At 41.9% G+C, this 21,822-nt stretch overlaps 1 protein-coding gene across 4 annotated transcripts in view; it reads left to right on the top strand.

Annotated features, from left to right (window-relative positions):
- Positions 1-17,502, top strand: part of PDXK (pyridoxal kinase) — a 49,204-nt gene extending 31,702 nt beyond the window's left edge. The window contains exons 6-12 of one of the 4 annotated variants that reach the window (XM_042867475.1): positions 208-293; positions 1,076-1,121; positions 4,640-4,751; positions 6,072-6,208; positions 6,732-6,798; positions 12,218-12,335; positions 17,172-17,502. In XM_042867475.1, the coding sequence (XP_042723409.1) occupies positions 208-293; positions 1,076-1,121; positions 4,640-4,751; positions 6,072-6,208; positions 6,732-6,798; positions 12,218-12,335; positions 17,172-17,319 (714 nt within the window). In that variant the 3' untranslated portion in view covers positions 17,320-17,502. Of the gene's footprint in view, positions 1-207; positions 294-1,075; positions 1,122-4,639; positions 4,752-6,071; positions 6,209-6,731; positions 6,799-7,557; positions 11,980-12,217; positions 12,336-12,444; positions 16,920-17,171 lie in introns of those variants that run through there. The other 3 variants (XM_042867476.1, XM_042867477.1, XM_042867478.1) reach the window with 3 other exon arrangements.
- Positions 17,503-21,822: the final 4,320 nt, after the last annotated feature.

Here is a 21,822-nt window from a genome sequence, read left to right as displayed (position 1 = left end):
AGTTTAGGTGTACTTAGTGATGGTTTCAGTCACCTCCCACTGTCACCAGCTGCAAAGTGCACAGCCACTTTAATTCCTTCTACCTAACAGTACACTGGGAGCTTTAAGATTACGAAGTGTCAGCATGAATGGTAGTTCAGGGAAGGAGCGTGTCACTCCCATATCTGAAATAGCTGATGACACTTCATACTATTTTTTCTCCCTCAGTATGTGCCTAAGGATCTCCTCCCAGTCTATAGGGACAAAGTTGTACCCGTTGCTGATATAATTACTCCTAACCAGTTTGAGGCTGAGTGAGTACTCCATTTCTTTTATACTCAAGTAAACCCAGGGATAAAAACGGGAGGCTGGTACTCATTCTTTCATTTGTCTCAGTATAGTACTGTATGTATGCATGTGTTGGGTTTTAGTTTTTAGCTGTTGCTTTAAAGTACTGCTCTTCTTCAAACTGTTCTATACTGAAACCAGGAGAAAAAAAAAAAAGGGGATTTATTTGAGGAACACCATTATTTTATTTTCTCCAGTCTCTCATTTTACATGACTGCTTCCAGAGACTATATATCTAGGACAGGTTGAAAAAATACCTCTCTCCCCTCTCTTGTTCTACCCATTCCTGCAAAAATTTGTATTATATGTCATAATATTAAAAACTGAAATAGTTTGACTAAAACTCCCTGATTTTGATTTAGAAATACCACCATGGCAACATCTGATGTGAAATAAGAATTTGCCTCATCCCCACCCTGTCTCCATAGCCATGACTCTTTGGTCAGGAGATGATCTGTTATGATACATTACTACTGTTCCCCTAAAGGGAGGGAGCAGCTATGCAGGAGATGGAGAGAAAATGCTCATGAAGTAATGTTAGGGTACAGAATTTGGTTAGAACTGATACAATCATGCTGCAGAAGCACTGTGTATCTGTGCATGTGACTTCTAAAGACTGCAGTCTGGTACAGCAGACTGCATAGTGAACAAATTGTTTAAGTCTAAGCTTTCATCCTTTCAAAGAATAAACAAAGCTGTTATTGCCTGGGAGATGTGTGCTCCTTCAAGATTTCTGTTTCATTCTCAGGTTACTTACTGGGAGGAAGATTTACACAGAAAAAGATGCTTTAGAGGTAAGTAAATAAAGAATAGGTTGTGCAAGATCTTATTCTTTAACTCTACCTGCAGTGTTTGCCATTTGTTGTTAACCTTGAAATCACTTTGGCCTCTCTCTCTCCATCAGTCGTTAAAGCCTTGTACTGTCAGTGTGCAAAATGTTCTCTGTTCTCATGTCAGACTTCTGAAGAAACTTCCCGAAAGAGCTACAAATAAAGACAGTGCAGTGTTAATGAGCAGGTCACTGAGTTTCTGCAGTGTAGGAGGGAAGCAGCAGCATGCATGCAGACCAGTACTGCTGACAGTGTGGTTCCTTGTCATTGGCTGAGGTGAAAACCCCGAGGGATTCTGATCATTAGAAACCTGCGTAAGTCGCTCCCTCTGCTGTCCACATGCTAGTCGTGCAGCAGCAATGCTGAGTGATAGCACGGCTATTTCTCATTCTCCCATTGACACAGTTTGCTAGGAAGAGAGCTTACTAGGAAACTCTTGAAGAGGATTGACCAAATACAGCGTTGGCTGTTGTTTTGTTTCTTTGTTTTGGAAATTGACTTGCAGGCCATGAGACCTGCATTGCAAAAGTAGTGCATAGATGGGAAAATGGATTGGGAGTGATGACCCTCAGGTAACTCCTGGTGAAAGGTGGGCAGATCTGGAGTGCTGGCAGCTGCTCTCATCATCCTACATTAATGATAGGTAATCTGCAAATGCACTGCATGGAGGTGTAAGGATTTACCCTTTTACACAAGTTGAATAACTTTTAAAAAGCTATAGGGTATGGTGATGAAGGACAAAATAGGAATGTAGTTTTATGTTTGTTTTTAAAAAAGATCTGAGCTTTTTGTTTTGTTGACAAGTCAAGTGCTTTCATAATGGACTGATGTCATTTATGCCAGTTTGATTTTGAACTTCAAAGGAACACAATCTTTAAACAAACAGCAGCTGCAGAGGAACCCTGGAGAGTAGCTGGGCTCAGTCAGCCCTAATGTTTATTGTTTTTTTCCTCCAGCAACGTCATGCAGTGTCAGCTGACTACCATCTCTTCGCAGCAAAAAGCAGCTCCAAAGATCTGAGTTAGTTTTCCTTTTCACATCAGTTCTATATTACTGCGCTGTGATGGATGAGGGTGCTGAATGCTACCTAGCTGCTAACTGTTACTCGTTTCTTCTATTCTCATCCTCCCAAGTGGTACCATAGTCTTCAGAACAACTCTATTGGCTGAGCACCTGTTGGTTTTTGGTTTGCATGTTACAACAGCAAATATTAGTTTCATGTGCTAAACAATTACAACTTTCCAACTCATGAATGCTAGTTCTTTAAGCTTTTAAAAATCTCCTGTGAAGATCATAGAATCATAGAATCACCAAGGTTGGAAAAGGCCTAAAAGATCACCCAGTCCAACCGTTCACCTATTCCCAATAGCTCCTACTAAACCATGTCCCTCAACGCAACATCCAGTCTTTCCTTGAACACCCCCAGGCTCGGTGATTCCACCACCTCCCTGGGCAGTCCATTCCAGTGCCTGACCACCCTTTCTGAAAAGTAATACTTCCTCACGTCCAGCCTGAATCTCCCCTGCCGTAGCTTGAAGCCATTCCCTCTGGTCCTATCACTAATGACACGAGAGAAGAGGCCGACCCCCAGCTCACTACAACCTCCCTTCAGGAAGTTATAGAGAGCAATGAGGTCTCCCCTGAGCCTCCTCTTCTCCAGGCTGAACATTCCCAGCTCCTTCAGCCTCTCCTCATATGGCCTGTGTTCCAGACCCCTCACCAGCTTTGTTGCCCTCCTTTGAACACGTTCCAGGGCCTCAATGTCTTTCTTGCAGTGAGGGGCCCAAAACTGGACACAGTACTCGAGGTGCAGCTTCACTAGTGCTGAATATAGGGGAACAATCACCTCTCTGCTCCTGCTTGCAACACTGTTTCTGATGCAAGTCAGGATGCCATTGGCCTTCTTGGCCACCTGGGCACACTGCTGGCTCACGTTCAGCCAAGCATCAATCAATACCCCCAGGTCCATTTCCTCTACGCAGTCCTCCAGCCACACCGCCCCAAGCCTGTAGCGTCGCCTGGGGTTGTTGTGGCCGAAGTGCTGGACCCGGCATTTGGCCTTGTTGAAACTCATCCCATTGGCTTCAGCCCAGCTCTCCAGCCTGTTCAGGTCCCTCTGTAGGGCCTCGCTACCACCAGGCAGATCCACACTTCCAGCCAACTTGGTATCATCTTCCAGCCAACTTGATGGAATTAGACTTAGGATAGAAACATTTTTTAAAAGCTGCTTGCAGGTTATTACATTTAAATATGTCTTTCTCATTGAGCTGCCTATTATATACACGTCTCTCCTTCAAAGTAATAATTCGTGCTGGAATTTGTTCCCTTTGGAGATGGTAGGAATTCTGCTATCTATTCCCAAGGTGACATGCTTTCACTGATTTCTTCAGCAAGACCAGTGGTGACAGCGGAGTTGTTTTGTTTTGTTTTGGTTTTTTTTTGTTTTGTTTTGTTTTTTAACAAAAAATTAAGTGTAGCCTAAGTTTAATGTAGAGGAGGCTGGGTCCCACAACCGGAAATAGAGTAGATGCTTGTTAAATTGTGGATGAGAAGAGAAATCAAGTTTAATGTTATTCGCGGGCTGATCATGTCAGCATGTGTTTGTGAGCTCACTGCTTCTTTAAAACCCAACTGATGTCTGTGCAGAGAGTTGTGACAGCTGAAGAAACTTGGAGGCTTACTAGACAAAAGACAGAGAATTTTTAAAAAGCACATATTAGTCCTTACCATTCAATTGTTCATGCGTCATAGCCAGCCTAAGGGAATTTTTAGTTCAACACTTTCTGGGAGAACTAATATTTTATGTATTTTATGCTAAACTCATTACCTAAAGTCATTCATTCTTCTGTGGAATCAAAACCAGTCTTGTAACAACCAGCTGTGGTGTCAGAAGTAGAGCATTAATGGTTTTAAGTGAGGAATACATTGAGAGGTAATTCATCTATTAGGTACATAATTTACTGGTGAATATTTTGTATTTGTAACAGAATGGGAAAGGAAGATGGAGATAGGCACAGTCGTGCCTCCAACTCAGTTATTTAAGTTGTTGTTTTTGCTAACTCCTAAATATGTAACTAAACAATACTTCCCGGCCTGAACTTCTTACCTTTGTAGTATGTGTTTAAAGATACCAGCTCAGATGCATGTCTCTCTGTACTTGTTCTCTTGTTCTTTTGATAGTATGTTTTGGAAACATGATGCAGAGAAAAGTTTTGATAAAGAACATTCTGTTTCAGCTATTTCAGAGAAGCATCCAAATTTAACAGAGATACTTGGATATTTGAACAAGTGTGTGCATTAAATATGAATGATTCCCCTATTTCAAATTAATACCACTAATTCAAGTGAATTATTTGAGTGAAAACCATTCATTCTCTACAAAAGATGGCAAAATAATGTGCTTGTGAAAAATTGCTCTGGATGATGCAAGGTTTAATCAACACACGTTGATCACTGATTCCTGCCTTTTTGCACATGGGAAGGTAATGGATATGCTCCATGCCATGGGACCAGAGACTGTGGTGATAACCAGCTCAGATCTACAGGCATCGCTAGGAAACGACTACCTGATTGCTCTGGGAAGCTACAGGAAAAGTAAGTTACAAACTGCTTCATTAGTATGTTTGGTCTTTTTTTTTTTTAAACAAACAAACAAACAAACAAACTAGTTCAGTGCTTTCAGTCACTTTGTGAGGAAATGATTTCATCAGATCCACTTGTAGTTCAAGGAGATAATTCCTTAAGTGAACTCCTCCTCCTGTACAGTAACACCAGGGAGCACTAAGAACAGGGCTGCTCAATGAGGAAAGACAGGCTGAGAGGTGGGGGTGACTATAGCATGTCTGAACAAGGTGAGCAGAACAGAATGGTGGTAGCATACAGATCCCACTGACAGACCAGTGATCATCAAAGAAAGGTGAGACAACGTAGGTCAGAGATTGATCAGCAAATTCCAGTCAGGAAGTGAGGAGAGCAGGACAGGATGCAGGTACTCCTACCGCATGGCTCAGGCACAGATGCATCAGGCCTGAGCATCTGCACAGCTTCTGGGCCAGTGGGCAGAAGATACAGGAGTAGGTGTTCTGTGTGAGGGTGATCAATGCTATTGAAATCCATAATAGTGGTCCTGACAAGCAGTAATGGTATGAAAGAGAACTTTTGGATGGCTCAGAGGCATTAATGAAAAGTTTAACTGTTTTGTTAACAGATTGTTCTTCCCTGATATTTGGTTGTAAAACGCCCTTCTGCTTGTTTCTATTCCCTCTGTACCATCACAAAGAGTCACTGTGTGTTTGGATTGTTGCAGGATATTTCTACGTGAGAAGAACAGAGTTACTGATGTGGTAGATAATCTTGTTGGTTTTTTTTTTTGTCTGTGTGGTCTCAGTCTAGGTGCCACTTTCTGGACTGAGAAACAAACAAAAAAAATGTACTGCTATTTCATCTAGACTACACTGAGAATCTCTTGATGTTTGTTAGTGCTTAGTACATGCCAATCTTGAGTAAGTTATATAATTCCAGGGGCAACAACAACATGGCACGTGGATCAGATATTCTCTGCTGTTCCTACTCTAGAGGTTCTCTAGATTCTGGTTGGGTATGGTCCACCTAGGTTTCAGCAGATTCCCTTGCTCAGCATCTGAGCAAAGTGCTGCTGCAGTCTAAATGAAACATTTTAGGCTCCCATTTCTGTATGTAGCTCCCTTTTCTTACAAAAGTGAAGTACGTAAGTTGTAAAGGCTATCCTACTCAGCAGAGTTTTGGGACTGAATTGAAAAAGAACTGGTACAAAGTTTGCAGTACTCCTTGGCATCTTTACATTCCAAACAACAGAGGAATTCAAATCTGATTATCATTTTTAAATTATAGTAGGTGCTGTTGTATTAATTGCTTAACTGTGTCTCTGTGTTGCAGCTAATGCAGATGGTACCAAGATAACACAGAGAATTCGAGTGGAATCTCCTAAAGTGGATGCTGTCTTTGTTGGAACAGGAGACTTGTTTGCTGCTATGCTTTTGGCATGGACACATAAACATCCAAACAATTTGAAGGTATGGAAGAGGTTTTTCACCTATTTGCAAGTTCAGACTTCGTTTCTTTTTTAATAAGTTTTAATCTATTATATTATTTATGGACTCTCATCTGATTAGAAATTTTTCTTGCTTCAGAGTAAAGAAAGCAGAACGTCCCTTTTCCTACAAGATTTTAGCTTGTACAACTTGGCATGGTCAATTTCAGTATTTTGTAGCTTTGTCAAATAAGGTGCTCTGCCTCTGGAGACTTCGTTTTCACATTTATAAATACATTTTATCCTCACTTCATAATAAGCATTGAAAACTGTTTATCTATTCTGTTTCTTTCTCTTTTGTCTGTAGAGTCATTGATACAAGTGTATGGTTTCTACTACTTGTCTGGGTAGAGCTGAGAGACTCTAAAAACCTTTTTTTTTCTAAACTACCTCATTGTCACCATGTTTGTGTCTTGCCAGTTGTTTGCCTGAGTAGTAGCATTAATAATACTAAACTGAGCAACTGAAGTTTTACTACAACCTAAACATGTCATGGTAATGTGCAGGTGGCATGTGAAAAGACTGTGTCAGCCATGCAACACGTTCTGCAGAGGACCATTAAGAGTGCAAAAGGTAATTCATTCAAACCTTGTTCTTCCCTCTCTTTGCCTGGGTTTACATTGAAAGAAACATTTAGGTAGCTTTCTGGGTTTCCTGACACAGAAAAGTAGCTTTCAGTGCAGAAGCTCCCAGAGAATTTAGAGAATGAGAGCTAGGGAGTCTTGTCAGTGTATGCTCTTTACTGTGTCCTCCAGCCCTATTTTTGATAACACCAGACTGAAGGTGTCACTGTTCAGCTTATATTGGGACTGCAGTATGCTGGCAGTGCTTGACTGCTTTGCAAAGCAGTGGTGAAAGAACTTGAGGAAATACTGAGTTTGATGTGCGGAGGAGATTCTGCTTTAAATATAGCTCACTCACTTTACCTTTTAGTGCATGTGCTTGGTATTGAGAAGGGCTTGTCAACCAGTAATAATCAGTCTGTTTGCCGTGTTGGCCATGTGAAGAATCATTTTTCAGCTGCTTTTACCATTGAGTTCCCATGTCTATCAACTTCTAAGGAGATCGAGATGGGAACAGTGGGTTCCCAAAGCATGTCTTTGTGTCTTTCTAATTGACTGTAGAGCTGTGCTCTTTTCTGGAGAGAGGTGCTGCAGAGCAGAGGTGCTGAGAAAATACAGTGCTGATCTGCATCTTCTACTTCAGAAACCTTTAGCAAGGGTAGTAAGGGAAGTGGGAGGAGAGAGGAAAAATATAATGGGGTATCAGACATTGCAACTTGTTTACTTTTAAACTGCCGTTTTTATTGACCTTCTCATGTCATCTTTTTAGCACAAGCTGGAGAAGGAAACAAACCAAACTCAGCCAATCTGGAACTGAGAATGGTCCAAAGCAAAAAGGACATAGAGAACCCAGAAATCATAGTGAAAGCTACTGTGTTATAAAAGCTGTATGTCTCCAGCAACGCACAATGTATTGATGTCCTCATTTTTTTTCCTGTAAATTGTAATATTTGCCTTAGATCTGTGACAGAAACCTGACTTTCATGAAATAGTGCCCAGCATAGGCAGATATCCACTCTCAAACATATGTGCTGGCCTTGCTCGGTTTTAAAAACAAAACAGAGTCAGTATGCATTAAAGCATATTACCAGGTATCAAAATGGCTGTCAAGTTCACCTTATGTGTGTAATTTCCCAGGGCAAGAGAGTACAATGTTCCTGCCTTGCCAAAGACTTCAGATGTGAATTTGCTAATGGAATGCTTGACTGACTGGAGAATATATTTCAAGATGGCATCTAGTGCCAATGGAGCTTGCTACAAGCTCCCTTTTCCTGGAGAGATATGGTTACCTACTCTGGTATTCAGTATCTCAGCTGCTATGAAACTAAGCAGGGTTAAAACTACACACAAAGCTCTGGATGTGTGTAGAAGTACTTTGAAGATGTTTGGCATTTAAGTACTCTGAAGTGACCTTGAGGTGTCTGTCATTAATGTTACTGATAACTGCTCCCGTTTCTTGTCTTACGAACAGCTGCACATTTTCAGTTTCTGCAGGTACTGGCTGCTAATTTCTAATGTTCACAGGTGCCCTCATGTTTTTCTTCCAAAACTCTGCTCCTGAAATACTTTCATTAGTAAGAGAATATATTCATTCAGTAGCATTGACTACAAGTTTGTAGCTTTATCTCTGAGGCCAGGTTTGACACTTTGTTTTTTTTTTTTTAACTAAGGACAAATGTTATTTAAGGACAAAAGAGAAAGCAGCTCCTACTCTGAAGGCTGACAGCAGTCGTTTTTTCTTCATGGATGTATTTACACTGTGTAGAGCGCTTCCACTTAGCAATAGCGAGCACTACTGGCAGTTTATCAATGAAGCAATGTGGTAACAGCAATACACGTGGCTTAGGAAATTGCAAATGTTTACCAAATTCAGGACAACATACAAAATTTGTTCATAATGTAATTCTCTGTAACTTACTCTGAGATCGCAGAAATACGTTCTTATTTATCTCTTGAACATTTTTCATTTCAAAATTCAGCTTCATTAGCCTTCAAAATGGAATTTTTACTAATTTCAGTGTCTAGTATATCACAGTCACATATTACACCACTAAGGAGGTAGGCTGACAAGTTCTGAACACTGATAATTCCTTTTGATTTCTGTATGGGACTGAAGTTCTCACTTCTCCCAAGAGAAGATCTGATGTGTTCTTAGATCCAAATTCAGTTGATATTTTTTCCCTACATGTCATAAGCGGATAAAAATTTCACTCCTGCTTGAAGCAGATTTCTTCATGAAGCAAATTTGCATTAGGGGAAAGGGCAGCTCTGGGCCTGTTTTTGATGATGTGAAATACACTGTTGGATGTCTGCCAGATACTTTTCCTGCCCATTCGTCATCACACCTGCTTAATTGTCACTTACATAATGTGGGAGTCCCCAGCAGAGCTGGTCTGGAGATTTTGCTTTTGCCACTGCAGACTTCATTTACCCCACCATTTTGTGGATATTCTGTCATTGTAAAAGTTGATTTTTTTTTTTTGATTTTTTTTTTTCACTTAGTAGAGGAGTAATTTATTCTTAAAGTTATTTTTAATTCAAGAGATTTTTATTTTTAGAGTAAGATTTTATAATTAATGTACTTCTGAAATCCCTCATTTTCAGTACCTCTAAAACAAATGAAATTTAAGAGATGAACACACTTTGCAGTATATGTAAGAGGCATAATCCAGGTTTTTACTCTCCATAATTAATACTGTTATAATACTGCTATTAATACTGCTATTGTCTCTCTATGTTTGACATTAAGCATTTAAAAAGAAAAGAGGTTAGAATTTTAAGAATTTTAAGAAGAAAAAAAAAAAAAAACAGAAATGGACTATAAAATGTGACTCTGCTGCCATGGTTTATAGCAACCACTGCCATGAAATAACTTTCCATGAATAATAATATCAGTGATGTGAACGGTCACTAAAATTAGCAGTCAGTAACAGAGATGAATCCATGGCAGATGTCCAGCGTGCAGAAAGACATGAACTGTCTTACCAGCATGTGTAAATCTGATGGGAAGGAGTGAAAAAGAGGGAGCCATGCACTACTCGGTGTCTGGTGGGAAGATGAGAGGAAGATGGGCGTAAATCAGAACACAGGAAATTCTGCTGAAACATTAAAAAAAAAATAAAAAAGAAAAGGAAAAGAAAAAAAAGACTATGAATGTGAGTGAACACTGAAGCAAGTTTCCCAGAGAGGCTGTAGAGTCACCATCCTCGAGAGATATTCAAGTGTTGAGATTCTGAAGCTCTTCACATTAGGGGATCAGCAGTAGAGAAAAGCTCCAAATTGACCTTTTTTTTTTCTTTTTTTCTTTTGCTTTCTTTTTAAGCAGTGTTATCTATGCACTGTCAAAATTTGCTGTCAAAGAAACCCTACCTGTTCTAAGACCGTACTACAGAAAGCCCTTTTAGAAAGGGTGAGACAGCACAATTGTCTTTGGCACTAAAGAAGTGGACTTCCAGAGGGGAATTGAGAGGAAGGCAGATCTTTATTTCATTGAAATAAGCTTGGAATTTAGGAAATATAAAGGTACCTTACAAAGAAGGTTTTATGTGTTAACCACAATCAACCTTGATCTTACCATAAAAGAGTAAGTAAGGTGTTTCCCAGAGCAGCTTATACCCATCAGATGTGATCTCTAGCTACTGCTTCAAAGAAAGGAGAGTCACTCCAGTAATCCACACCTTTCTTGAGATCTGTGGCACAGCCATGCTGTTCAAGGGATGGACACAATAAGGGTAGCTTCAGGGGGGAAAAAAAAAGAATAAGAAGGTGATGTTACTAATGAGCTCAATTTGCAGCAGTTCATATTTTGTGCTAGGTGGGCTCTGTAACAGTTGGCTGCTTGCTGCTTCTGCTTGCGTCCTTGGGAGCTGCTCACATAGTACCTCTTTTGAACTCCCACTGCCCTGATCTAAATTAGTTTGTGTTTATGTGTTCTGGGAATAATTGTGCTTAACATCTCTTGCCTGGAACAAACGTCAGCAATCATCTGTAAGTATATCCTGTAGCTGACATTTAGAAGTCACAGCGGGCAAACAGGTATTTTTGAATGTCAAGGTATACATATGTAATACTTAGATGCGTTTTTATTGATTCAGGGGTGTAGAGCACTTTTTCATGATGTCTGCAGAACAAAATTCAAAGTCTCCGTGCATTCCTGCCTCTCCTCCCATGGATAATATCTGTTTTAAAAAAAAAAAAAAGACAGAAAAACCCCCCACATTCTTACTGTCTGGTGCTTCTTGAAAGTACCTCAGCATTAGACAGCTGCCCACTACTTATGGACTTGGAAAAAACTCATCAGAGTTGTCTGATGCACTTGCAGTTGCCTAAGTAAAAGAAAATGGTTAACTTAAAGCAGGTTAGGTCCCCAGTGATTACAATAGAAAAAGCACCTTAGCACAGAAGGTGGGTCTATAACTAATGAGAAGTCTTTCATGACTGCCCTAACAGCACGAAAGGTGGCTGTAGCCCACTAGTCCATGGCCCCTGCTCAGCACTGAGGCTGGTTGAGGAATGCCAGCTTCACTGCCATGCATACTCCCCAGTGTATGTGTGGAGGGCACGTGTACATGTGAAGTTAGTGCGAGGTACACATCTAATACTGAAGGGCACGTCCTCATGGGAACAGTGAGCGGTTTGTGTTTGAGTTCAGGTGACTTCTCTGCCATTCTTCACTCACTTGGAAATTATTTGTGTCGGATCCTTTTTTCTGGGGTGATTTGTTCAGTGTATGTGCTCAGCCATTTTGATTACTGCACTCATTTATGAAGCCATTGTACGGGAAAGACCAAAATTTGTTTACAAATATTCTACTCATCTCTGGGCCTGGATATAGGTTACTGCATACCTAAAATTCCCTTTTACCTCTTAGAGAGACACATGCATAAAGACATTGTGCTAGAATCGATACTGTTCACACTCGATATAAACATTTGAAGAATCTATGGTATGAAATTGTTAACTTTTAATGTTTGTTTGCTAATTTATACGGGAAAATCTCTGATCAATGTGCTGTACAAAATAATCGGAGGACCAAGGTTTCCAGCTACTCGTACTGCCTTTTTGAGTATCTTACTGTATCTTGATTGGATGGTATTCTTTTGTTGTCTGAGATTGTTCTGGTGATTGTATTGATATATTTAATTTTAAACTATGTGGCAAGGAAGATTGTAATAAAAGCATCTACATTTAATATACTGTACACACAGATTGTTAGATCCTATTTTTAATATGTTAATCATTTCGGAATTAAACAAATCAAGAGGAGTTTGATAGTCTTGCTGAGTAAGTGGATGTAATTAAAGGTTTAATTAGATATATCCTGGTATAAAGAATGGATAGTTAATGAAAGAAGGCACCTTTGTGCTCCACAGTCATCTCGTTGCAAGGAAATAGGTCTCTAGAGGAGAATAACATCCTTGTCTTCTTAGATTTTCTCCTGAGAAGTTTCATGGGAAGACAACTGCTGATACCTGCACCACTGCTCTTGCATGCCTTGTACTTGTATATGCAGGACCTCCCCATGATGCGCTCCTTATTGCTGCAAAGGTGAGAAAAGAGGCTTGAAGTAAGCATCACAGTTCATTTTCAGGTCTGTTTCTTGCGCAGCACTTAGCAGAACACCTCTTCACACAGAGTAATTTTTATCTTACTGCAGAGCATGCGAGACTATTTAGTTGGAAACAACTGTTTCTGCACGTCAGAACAAGTGCTTCTGTCAGCACTCTACATTGTGTATGCTGTGCCAGTTTGCAGGAGGAGGAGAGCAGGTATCCACGTTATGGAGAGCACTGCTTATTGGAGAAGATTCTTATGCTGACTGGAAAAGTTAGGCTTATATCACAGGCAGCCACTTCTCCTGACTGACTCTGCCCACTAGAAGTTGAGACATGAATGTTACAGATTTTAGTGACTGAATCCAAAGTATTTCTCCATAAACTGAAGAAAAACAACCCGTTATTTTTTATATCACAATTCATCCTTGATTAGACATTCAACTATTAGAGTCCCAAGAGAAATTACTTGGAGAATAGCTGTCCTTTTTGAAAGATGTGCTTTTGATGATTGAAAGCCTGCTGCTGAGCAGTTTTGTAGCCTGCTGGCATTCTAAACATATCAATTAAACACATGTAAACCGTGGAAAGTAAGCTTTGACATGTTCAATCGCAAGCCTGAAAACAGCTCTACTCTTCCAAGGAAGTGAGTAGAATAGAATTTATGTCTGTATGCAGGAGCAGACTGAAGTTAAATCTACAAGATTCGATCAGGAACTTGGAGTGATCCCTAAACTGCCAGGAAGGGTGCTGAGTGCAGGATGCTAGGTAGCTGTACATGTCTTTTTAGGAGAGCCCAAGCTAGTTTTCTCATTTTCCAGGAAGGAAAAGGATGTGGATTAGTTTTCAGTAGCCTAGGAATGCTCCTGTCAGCTTCACCAGTACCAGGTGACAATCCCAACACCACCAGCCGACCGTGTGGTGCTTGCTGCTCCAGCAACAGCAGATCTCGAGGCAAATGGGATGCTCCCAAGTATGTTCCTAAATTAGCATTCCCGAATTAGTGCCTCGACAATGCAAATAAAAGTAATAAATACACCTTTTGCAGACTAGTGAATAAGGCAGCACATAATTAAGACAGAGAATACCAGCAATATGAGAAGGCTGAGCCATATGTTACCACTGAAATCATGTATATTCATTACCTATTGCCCTTGTGGTTGCATTGCTATTTAGAAAAGTCAGTGTGTAGAAGAGTGTAATACATGTATTCTGTGTGTATGTGTGCGTGTGTGTACGTTGAGTCTTTATTTGCAATGTGGTGGGGGTGGGAAACAAAATTTGGGGGCTGGCAGTGCAGGCCTTCAGGGTGTACGTAGAAAGTCTTAAAGAATTATATTTTTATAGATAGTGACAAAGCTTTGGGTCCCAGCCACACCTAGACTTTTCTTCTTGGAGAGTAAGATGGTATGGAAGTAGAGTCAGGTGGCTGTAATAAGGTAGGGACAGTACAACCCCACCAGCCCTGGACAAACTAAAATAACTTAAATAAAAGATGCCTTTTTAAGTAATATTTTTTTAGTGCTGAATTGTTAAACAAATATTTATGAGCAAACTTTCTATGTACTTCAAGTTTGTGTGGTGCTTCGTACTGACTAGGTGGACCTGTTCTATGTTTACACATCTCAATGATTGTCTTTGAGACCTATGTAGTAACTCCATGAATTTTATGCCAGAAAAGCAACAACGTTCTGTGTAATAGCAAATGATTTAATTTCTTATGAAATTGTAGGCTTTTTGTAGTGTTTGTGTGTTTTCTGGTTGTTGGTTATGAGTTATATTCTTTCTGCAGTAAGGCTTGTATGCTTGATTGTAGAGAGAGGCAATAGGATGGTAGACACCATTGTATAAAAAGAAAACCCTAAATATTGCTACCTTATCCATGACAAAATCAGGTAAGTGGTGACCTAGAATTTAGATTTTGCAATGAAATAAAATACCAAATGCATCTGGGGCAGAATAAAGATAGGTGAAGGATTGATTTATTTAATGTAATAGGACTGGGGGATCTCAATGGTCCTTAATAGCACTGTGTAAGCAAACAAGCCTAGAGACTGGATCGGCACTTGCTGGCCAAGCTAACTTCATTGTTTGCAGTGAATGAGTGCAACAGAGAGATGAGTGGGCTAAGTGGGAGAAAATGTTGGTTTTTTTTTTTCCTTCAGTCTGTCAGTTTGTGGCACTGTAAAGAATTTAAAGAGAATGATCTGAATTTAAATTCAATACATGCATTGGCTTTCAGAAGAGTTGAGTTACCAACAGCATCCCGTTCAGGCACAATGCAAGCTGTTGGCATGTTTGAAAGCAAGAAAGTGATTTTTTTTTTTTTTTTAATCTCACTATAGTCTTTTATTTTTCCTTCTGGCTGGGAAATGGGCTCAAGCCCTTCAATCCTGATTTCTCTTTATTTTCTCTTGTTGTTTGGTCATTTGGGGATTTTATAGGAAGTCTGAAAGGGTCTGTGGCATAAATCATTTTTCAGGGCAAGGCCCTCTGCTGCATGCTGTGCTCCTACCACAATAAGGGTGATCTGGAGAGACTGAGCATCATTCATTATGTCTCTTTCTGAGAAACAAGACAGTATCCTTGCCACATTCATCAATAAATCAATCCTGCAAAAAAGTAGGGGAGAATCTGTCGGTTTTTTCTGTCATGATTTTCCAAGTTCTGGATGTGTTAGAAGTATTGCTGCTTCTTTGCTGGATTAGCAAAAAATATATCACTTAGGTGAATAATGTATTGCTGGGGGAGAGACTCGGGAAGGGAGCAGCCACGTTTTACATGGCTGGCTGTGCTGTGATTTCCTCCCCTGGGGAGACACAGAGGAGTGGCCCTGAATTGAGTGAGTGATAAGGGCACTGATGTAGCACAACTCCATTCACTTTGAAGTTAAAGCACATGACAAGCAGCGTGCTGCTGTCCTGGCTCTGGTGTATGGCAGCAGGATGCTCATTCTCTCCCTTCTAAGAACCTTGTTTCGCCATGAGGTTTCCCTAGTCTTCCTCTGCAGTTCATGAAGAGAAAGAGACACTACGAGTGAGTTGTTTGGATGATTTAGGAAAGTTTCTTGTGCTCTGGAAAAGTACAGAATTATCAGCTGTTGTGCTAGATTTCTCTTACCCAGCTCAACTACACCATAAAAACACATCCTAATCTTCCTCGTCCATCACTTGTGCTGTCCCTGGTCCTTGCCTGACCCTGCAGTGAGTGCGGTGGGGGAAACTAAACCGGTGGGGAACTCATCCGTCCAAAAACCCTAAAGTTTTCAGCTCCTTTAGTTCCCTGAATGTTCTCATCCAGAGAACAGTGTGCTAACACAAGGAAGGGGTTGGGAAGATGTGGCTAGGCAAGAGATTGGGAGATTGGCATTGCTACTTTTCCTGGCAGTGAGAGGCTGGACAAGCAGAGTCTAATTGCAGAGCTGCACTGTTAGTGTTAATGCAAATAATCCTGCTCAGCTAAGTACTTGAAAGAGCAGCTATGTATGTAGGAATCCAAGTTTGGTGTTCTATCTAGCTGCAAATCCAGCAAAAACGTTACAGTACTAACAAGAGTTACTGTGACTATTCACATAGTCTGTATTATGCTTTTGCCTAGCAAAGTAGAAAACAGCATATAAAAAGGCAGTTATCCACCTAGGAAACATAGCAGTAACATCCAGGTGGAGAAAATTTAAAGTCTGCTTTCACAGCCACTTGCATGATGTTAGGTTTGGTCACGTCTGGCTCTTTTTCTTCTCTTCCCCTCTAAGTAAGTAGTCAAATCAATTAGTAAGACAAGTTACCTGGGAATATGTGGCATTGCTATTTATTTTTGCTTGCAGATTTTTATGTCTTAAGATGCCAAAGGTCTCTGGTTCAAAAGGAGTTTTCGGAAGATGCCTTGCCAAGTGATGCAGTACAGCCCATCGCAGGTGACTGGGAGCACAGCATGGTGCTTGCCATGTAGTAAATGGCCCTGGGATACCACTTGCAAGCAGGTGCTTCTGCGAAGCAGATGTATTCATGTGCTGACAGCCACTGTGAATACATGCCTTGGTAGGGAAGGAAGCCATAGGATTTGTTGCTGGTGATGTAGCGACATAGGGAAGTCCTGGAAAATTCAGTCTCATATGTTGATACTATAAATCATTGTCAGTGATTGGGATTATTAATGTCACATAGCCCTTTCAGTCTTGTTTTCTTACCAGAAGATTGGGTGTGACATTGTGTATGCCACTTTTATCTGGCTGAATGGGACATATGAATCAAGATTGTTAAAAGTGGGGGAAAAGGATAGCTGTGAATTTCTGTGAGATCTACATGAGTAGAGAACTGTTGTGTCTAATTCAGAAATAATGAAATGTTGGCCAAGTAAGTGTCATGTCTTCAAGAAGGACTAGCATCTGGAAGAGGGCAATATTTAGGGTTTTTGCCCAAAGCACATTTAATCCTGCGCTACTGTTTAGTGAAAAATGCCCAATGCAGACACCACCAGAGCCTCATCTCGTAAAGTAATGCTGTAATAAAGAATGTGGTTTTCTTGTGGAAGTCTTAACCTCTTCTTTTGAAAATAACTGAATATTTTCATGGTGTACAAGTGAAATGTAATTTTTTTTTTTTCAATAAAATAAATTTCCTTTCCTAAATGTTTTCTTTTTTTCCTTGGTGATGTTTCTCTTTCTCTGTTTAACTGGGAGTACCCAGCTTTACTGGAATTCAGGATGGGTGGGACCCACGTGCTGGCATTTCCCCCCACCTCTCACAGATACCCCCCTTGTGTTACCCAAAGCTGAGCTCAGTACCTGTTCAGCTGTGCATTACTGCTGACCAGTTCTCCTTTTGCCTTGCAGGAGCTGTTGTCACCTCTGCCTGACAGTAGAGTGGCAATTCTCTTTCTCCCAGCCTGCACTCCAGCGTGGGTGTGACTTATGGCAGTGGCTTCTCAACATGTCTTCAGAAGAGATGTGTTGGATCAGCATGGCTGCATCCTTTGGCTGACAACATCTGAGGTCTGGGAGCTTGGAGGGGAGGAAAGAACAGCCCGATTCCCATTGCCACCTCTTGACTCCAGAAACAGGCAGGGAACCAGGGAAAGGGATGGGAAAGATGCTCAGAATTACAGAATCATTAGGGTTGGAAAAGATCTCTAAGATCATTTAGTCCAACTGTCAGCTCAACCCCACCATGCCCATTGCCCTTGTCTCTCCCTCAGTGCCACATCCACATGGCTCTTGAACACCTCCAGGGATGGTGATTCCAACACCTTCCTGGGCAGCCTGTGCCACTGCTTCACTGCTCTTTCTGAGAAGAAATTCCTCCTAATATTCAGCCTAAATGCCTCCTGATACAATTTAAGACGATCTTAAGCTAGTATCCTTTTTAGATCCCTATTATCCTCACTGCACCGTCTGGGGCTCTTTCCTTTCATGGGCAGCAACCTTTTTGTATTCATCATGTCCTTTGTAATCTGCCTAATAGAAGCATAAGTTAGGGACTTCATAGGAGTGGTGCCTTCTCCTGTGGCAATCCAGCAGAGTTGCCACAGGTCTCACTTCTGCAGTAGATGAGGGGTGTCTTGGGCCGTGTCCATGGCTGTCCCTCTCCTGTGAAATCCCACCATCCTCTCGTGCCAGTAGTGGGATCTGTGGGGATGTTCCTGCCTCTGGGTGACTTGTGTACCTTATGTGAGGTACTCAGCTCTCACAGACATCCTTAAAAAGAGCATTTCCCTCTTGTGTGCATGCTCAAGAGGTCACTAGTGCAGTGAAATGCTTTCCCAGGCCATCCTGGAGAGGTGAAAAGTGAAAAAGTTTGTTGAAATTGATCTGAAATATGAGTAAGGTACTGTGAGTGGACTCAAAAGAGCCAGAAAGCTGAGCCTGCCAAGATGAAGGCAACCAAATCTGATAGAACCATAGAATTGTTTGAGTTGGAGAGGACATTTAAAGGACATCTGGTCCAACTCCTCTGCCGTGAACAAGGACATCTACAGCTACATCAGGTTGCTCAGAGCCCTGTCCAACCTGAGCTTGAATGTCTCCAGGAACCAGGCATCCACCACCTCTATGGGCAACCAGTGCTTCACCACCCTTATTATAAAAAACTTCTTCCTTATATCCAGTCTAAATCTCCCCTCCATTAGTTTGAAGCCATTTCCCCTTATGCAGTGCCTTTGGGAGCACCGTAACTGCAGGGAAGTCAGGCAGGATGACAAAAGCTCCTTCACCAGCACTGGGTGTCTGGCCTGTCATGATGGGTCATGAGGGCAGTGTGTACTGGGCCTGAGTGTGGTGAGGCAAAACTGACCCCACAGCTGGCTTGTGAACTTCATGCTGATTCAGCAGGCAGGCCGAATGTAGCAACAATTAAAGCTGGCAAAGTTAAGAGTTGTGATTAATGTTTAAACCACGTTTGGCTAAATTGCTGCTGCAGAAGAACTGTTGCCCTCGTCGTAAGAGCAAACTCAGCACAATAATCCACAGCCCCCTTTTGGAGGTCACCAACATTGTTCTCTGGGGTTGAGTAATTCTGGAGATTGTGGCTGACTGGGAGTAGAAAACAGCTTATGAGGAGCAGCTGGGGAAACTGGGGTGGTGTAATCTGGAGAAGATAAGGTTTCTCATCACTTCTACAACCACCTGAAAGGAGGCTGCAGTCAGGAGTCAGCCTCTTTACTCAGGTAGCTGTGATAAGTGGTAATGGCCTCAAGTTGTACTGAGGGAGATTTACACTGGATATCAGGAAGAAATCATGTACAGAATGGATGGTCAAGTCTTGGAGTGGTCTGTTGAAGGAAGTGAAAGAGACTCCATCCCTGGAGGTTTGGCTGTGGATTCAACTCTTAGCAGAAAGGCTCTCTGCAGGAGTCCTGGCGTTCCATGGCAGCATCGACAGTGAGACCCTCACCTACTCTGCTTTGCATAGGCAAGTCAATGAGGGTACTGGGAATAGAAAAGAAAGTGGAAAATAAAAATCCCTGCAGTGATAAGCAGAGAAAAACACAACTGAAAGAAAAACGAACTAGAAGTTTTAATTTAAAAAAAAACCAACAACCAAGTTTTGTTCTCACGTGTTCAAAAGGAAATAACCATTATTGTGGTGCATCCAGCGGAATGGTTTGGAGAACACTGTAGGTGAGCTGGTTTGCATTTCTCCTGGCCTGTCATGGTATTGCTGCTCTTGCACAAGGGCTGGAAACACCTTGGTCTGAGTAGACCAGATGGTGTGGTCAGACTCAGCACTTGGTGGCAGTGCTGCTGTTCTGAATGAACATACCTCCCAAAGTCTCATAAAAACAGTGTGCATGAACTGAAGCTAATGAGATGTTCCCTGGGAAGTTAATGGTTCTTCTCTGCTGGGAAGTTAAGCACTCGTGAGCTTCTAAGATAAGAGCTATCTGCAAGGCATCCGAGATGCGGTGGGAGGATTTTTGGCATCTTCGTGCTCCTTCCCAAACTGAGGCAGGTAACTTGGTGCAGGGAAGGCAGCGTTTTTGTGATTTTTCATGGTCACTGCCATCTCTGTATCCCATACTTCTGCCCCCTTAGACAGGGAACAGCATTTCTGTGTTGTAAAGAGCTATGTAAGCTCACTTCTGTGCTGAACACTCAAATGCCACAGAAGGATTTGCAATCGTGTGGCAGCCAACAGGACTGGACTGGACTGTCAGAGTATGGGTGCTGTCTTTCACATTATTTATTTTGGAGCCTGTGAGTGAGTGGTTGCCTGCCTGCTGCAGATCTTAGTTATCTATAAGATGGATAAATATCTAGAAATATCTACAAAATTTATGTGTAAAGCATGTGTTTAGTTGCCTGAAACTTCACCCTGTATGGGAAACCCTGATGTTCATGTGGGATCCACCATGACAGTTCAGGAGCACAAACCTGAAGGTGCTGCGTTGTTCAGGAATTTGGATTGTGTTCCATTTCATGAATCCTGAGGTGCTGGCTTTAGAGTAACCACATGACCCCACATGCTCTACCTAATGCAAAAGGTACAGCGTCACTGGTAAGGGAGACTGAGCTTGGCTTTTAAAGTGTCCTTTGACCCTTTTTGCCTCTCAAAATGCTGTTTTAATGAGGTGCCATGCTGCGTGGGCTTGCAAAGGGCCAAGGCAAGGCTGAGAGAGAAGAGCTGTAAGTTAGTTTCAGGTTGGATATTAGGAAAAAATTCCTCCCAGAATGACTGGTGAGGCAGTGGCACAGGCTGCCCAGGGAGGTGGTGGAGTCACTGTCCCTGGAAGTGTTCAAGTGCCATGTGGATGTGGCACTGAGAGACATGGTTTAGAGTGCTCACAGCAATGGGCTGACGGTTGAACTAGATGATGTTAGAGGTATTTTCCAGCATTAATGATTCTATAACTCTATGATTGTAAATTAAAGTGACACAAAATTCAAGGCATTAAGTCTTGACCTCAGTGATTATAAATTGTTTTTGGTCTTAATTTGCTGTTAAATGACTGAGGTTTTTGGGGTTTTTTTTTCCTTTTTCTTGAAGGCTTTTGCTCCACCTCTGGATGGTGGGATCAGCCTGGAGAAATCCTTGAATAGGTGATGGGGGGGCGAGGGAGGAAGATGAAGCCAACAGGAGCTATCACAGCATATATTGCCTTGCCAGTGCCTTTTCATGCGTTTGCAAGGCACCTCCAGTTCTGCCTCTGCAAAGTGCTGCAGCTGCAGCCAGCAAGATCTGCTCAGTTGCTTCCCACATGATGCCAATGGGCAGAAATCTCTTTTGTCCTGTAGGCTGGCAGGTCCGCAAAGCTCTCTACCATGCTGGACTGGCGTGCTGTCTCAGTGCCTTGTTTATGGAAACTTTTGAAGATGTGCAACTGCAGTTGAGGTGCAGGCCTGAGCTTAGGCCTGCAGCTCTCACCTCACTGACCTCTCATAGTGTGTGGTGAGGTGGCCCCTGACCCAAGTACGGGACAGGAGCAGGCTAAACAGTAACTTGGGAAATGGAAATAGGGGACTGCATTTGAATGGAACTGCAGGGTAGAACTGTTTGAGGCCTCACCTCAAGTGCTGTGTTAGTTTTGGGCCTCTCACTAGAAGGAAGACATCAAGGCCCTGATGCATGTCCAGAGAGAGAGCATTTGAACAGTGCTATCCTATCCACAGTCTTGTCTGAGTCAGACTTTCTGCTTACCTGCTGACACCCCCTCCAGGTAAATTGTCTTTTGGTTTGCACATACTGGTGGATGCCTGTGTGGCTCCATGCTGCTCAGTACCAGTCAAAAGCTTAGCATCACTAAAGTAGAATGGAGAAATTAGTCCTGTATTCTTTTCCTGTGGCTTAGAGTCAAATCCCGGGCCGGGGCGGGCCCCCCCCGGACACCCCGCTGGGGCTGGCCGTACAGCCCCAACATGCAGTTACAGCATGCTAGGTGATGGTTGCAATAGCCTTGTTATGCAGTAGGGAAGAGTGTATTTAGAGCAATGACTTTAGAAAGCAGTAGGAGGTAGGAGACACCATGCCAGGTTCTGTTGTTTGCTTCAG

The sequence above is a fragment of the Lagopus leucura genome, unplaced genomic scaffold, assembly GCF_019238085.1.
Source record: "Lagopus leucura isolate 7727_CA_CO unplaced genomic scaffold, USGS_WTPT01 Super-Scaffold_100001, whole genome shotgun sequence".
In the NCBI taxonomy this organism is placed as follows: Eukaryota; Metazoa; Chordata; class Aves; order Galliformes; family Phasianidae; genus Lagopus; species Lagopus leucura.
The sequence above is the reverse complement of the archived record's forward strand: the minus strand, read 5'-3'. Positions and strand labels throughout refer to the sequence as shown.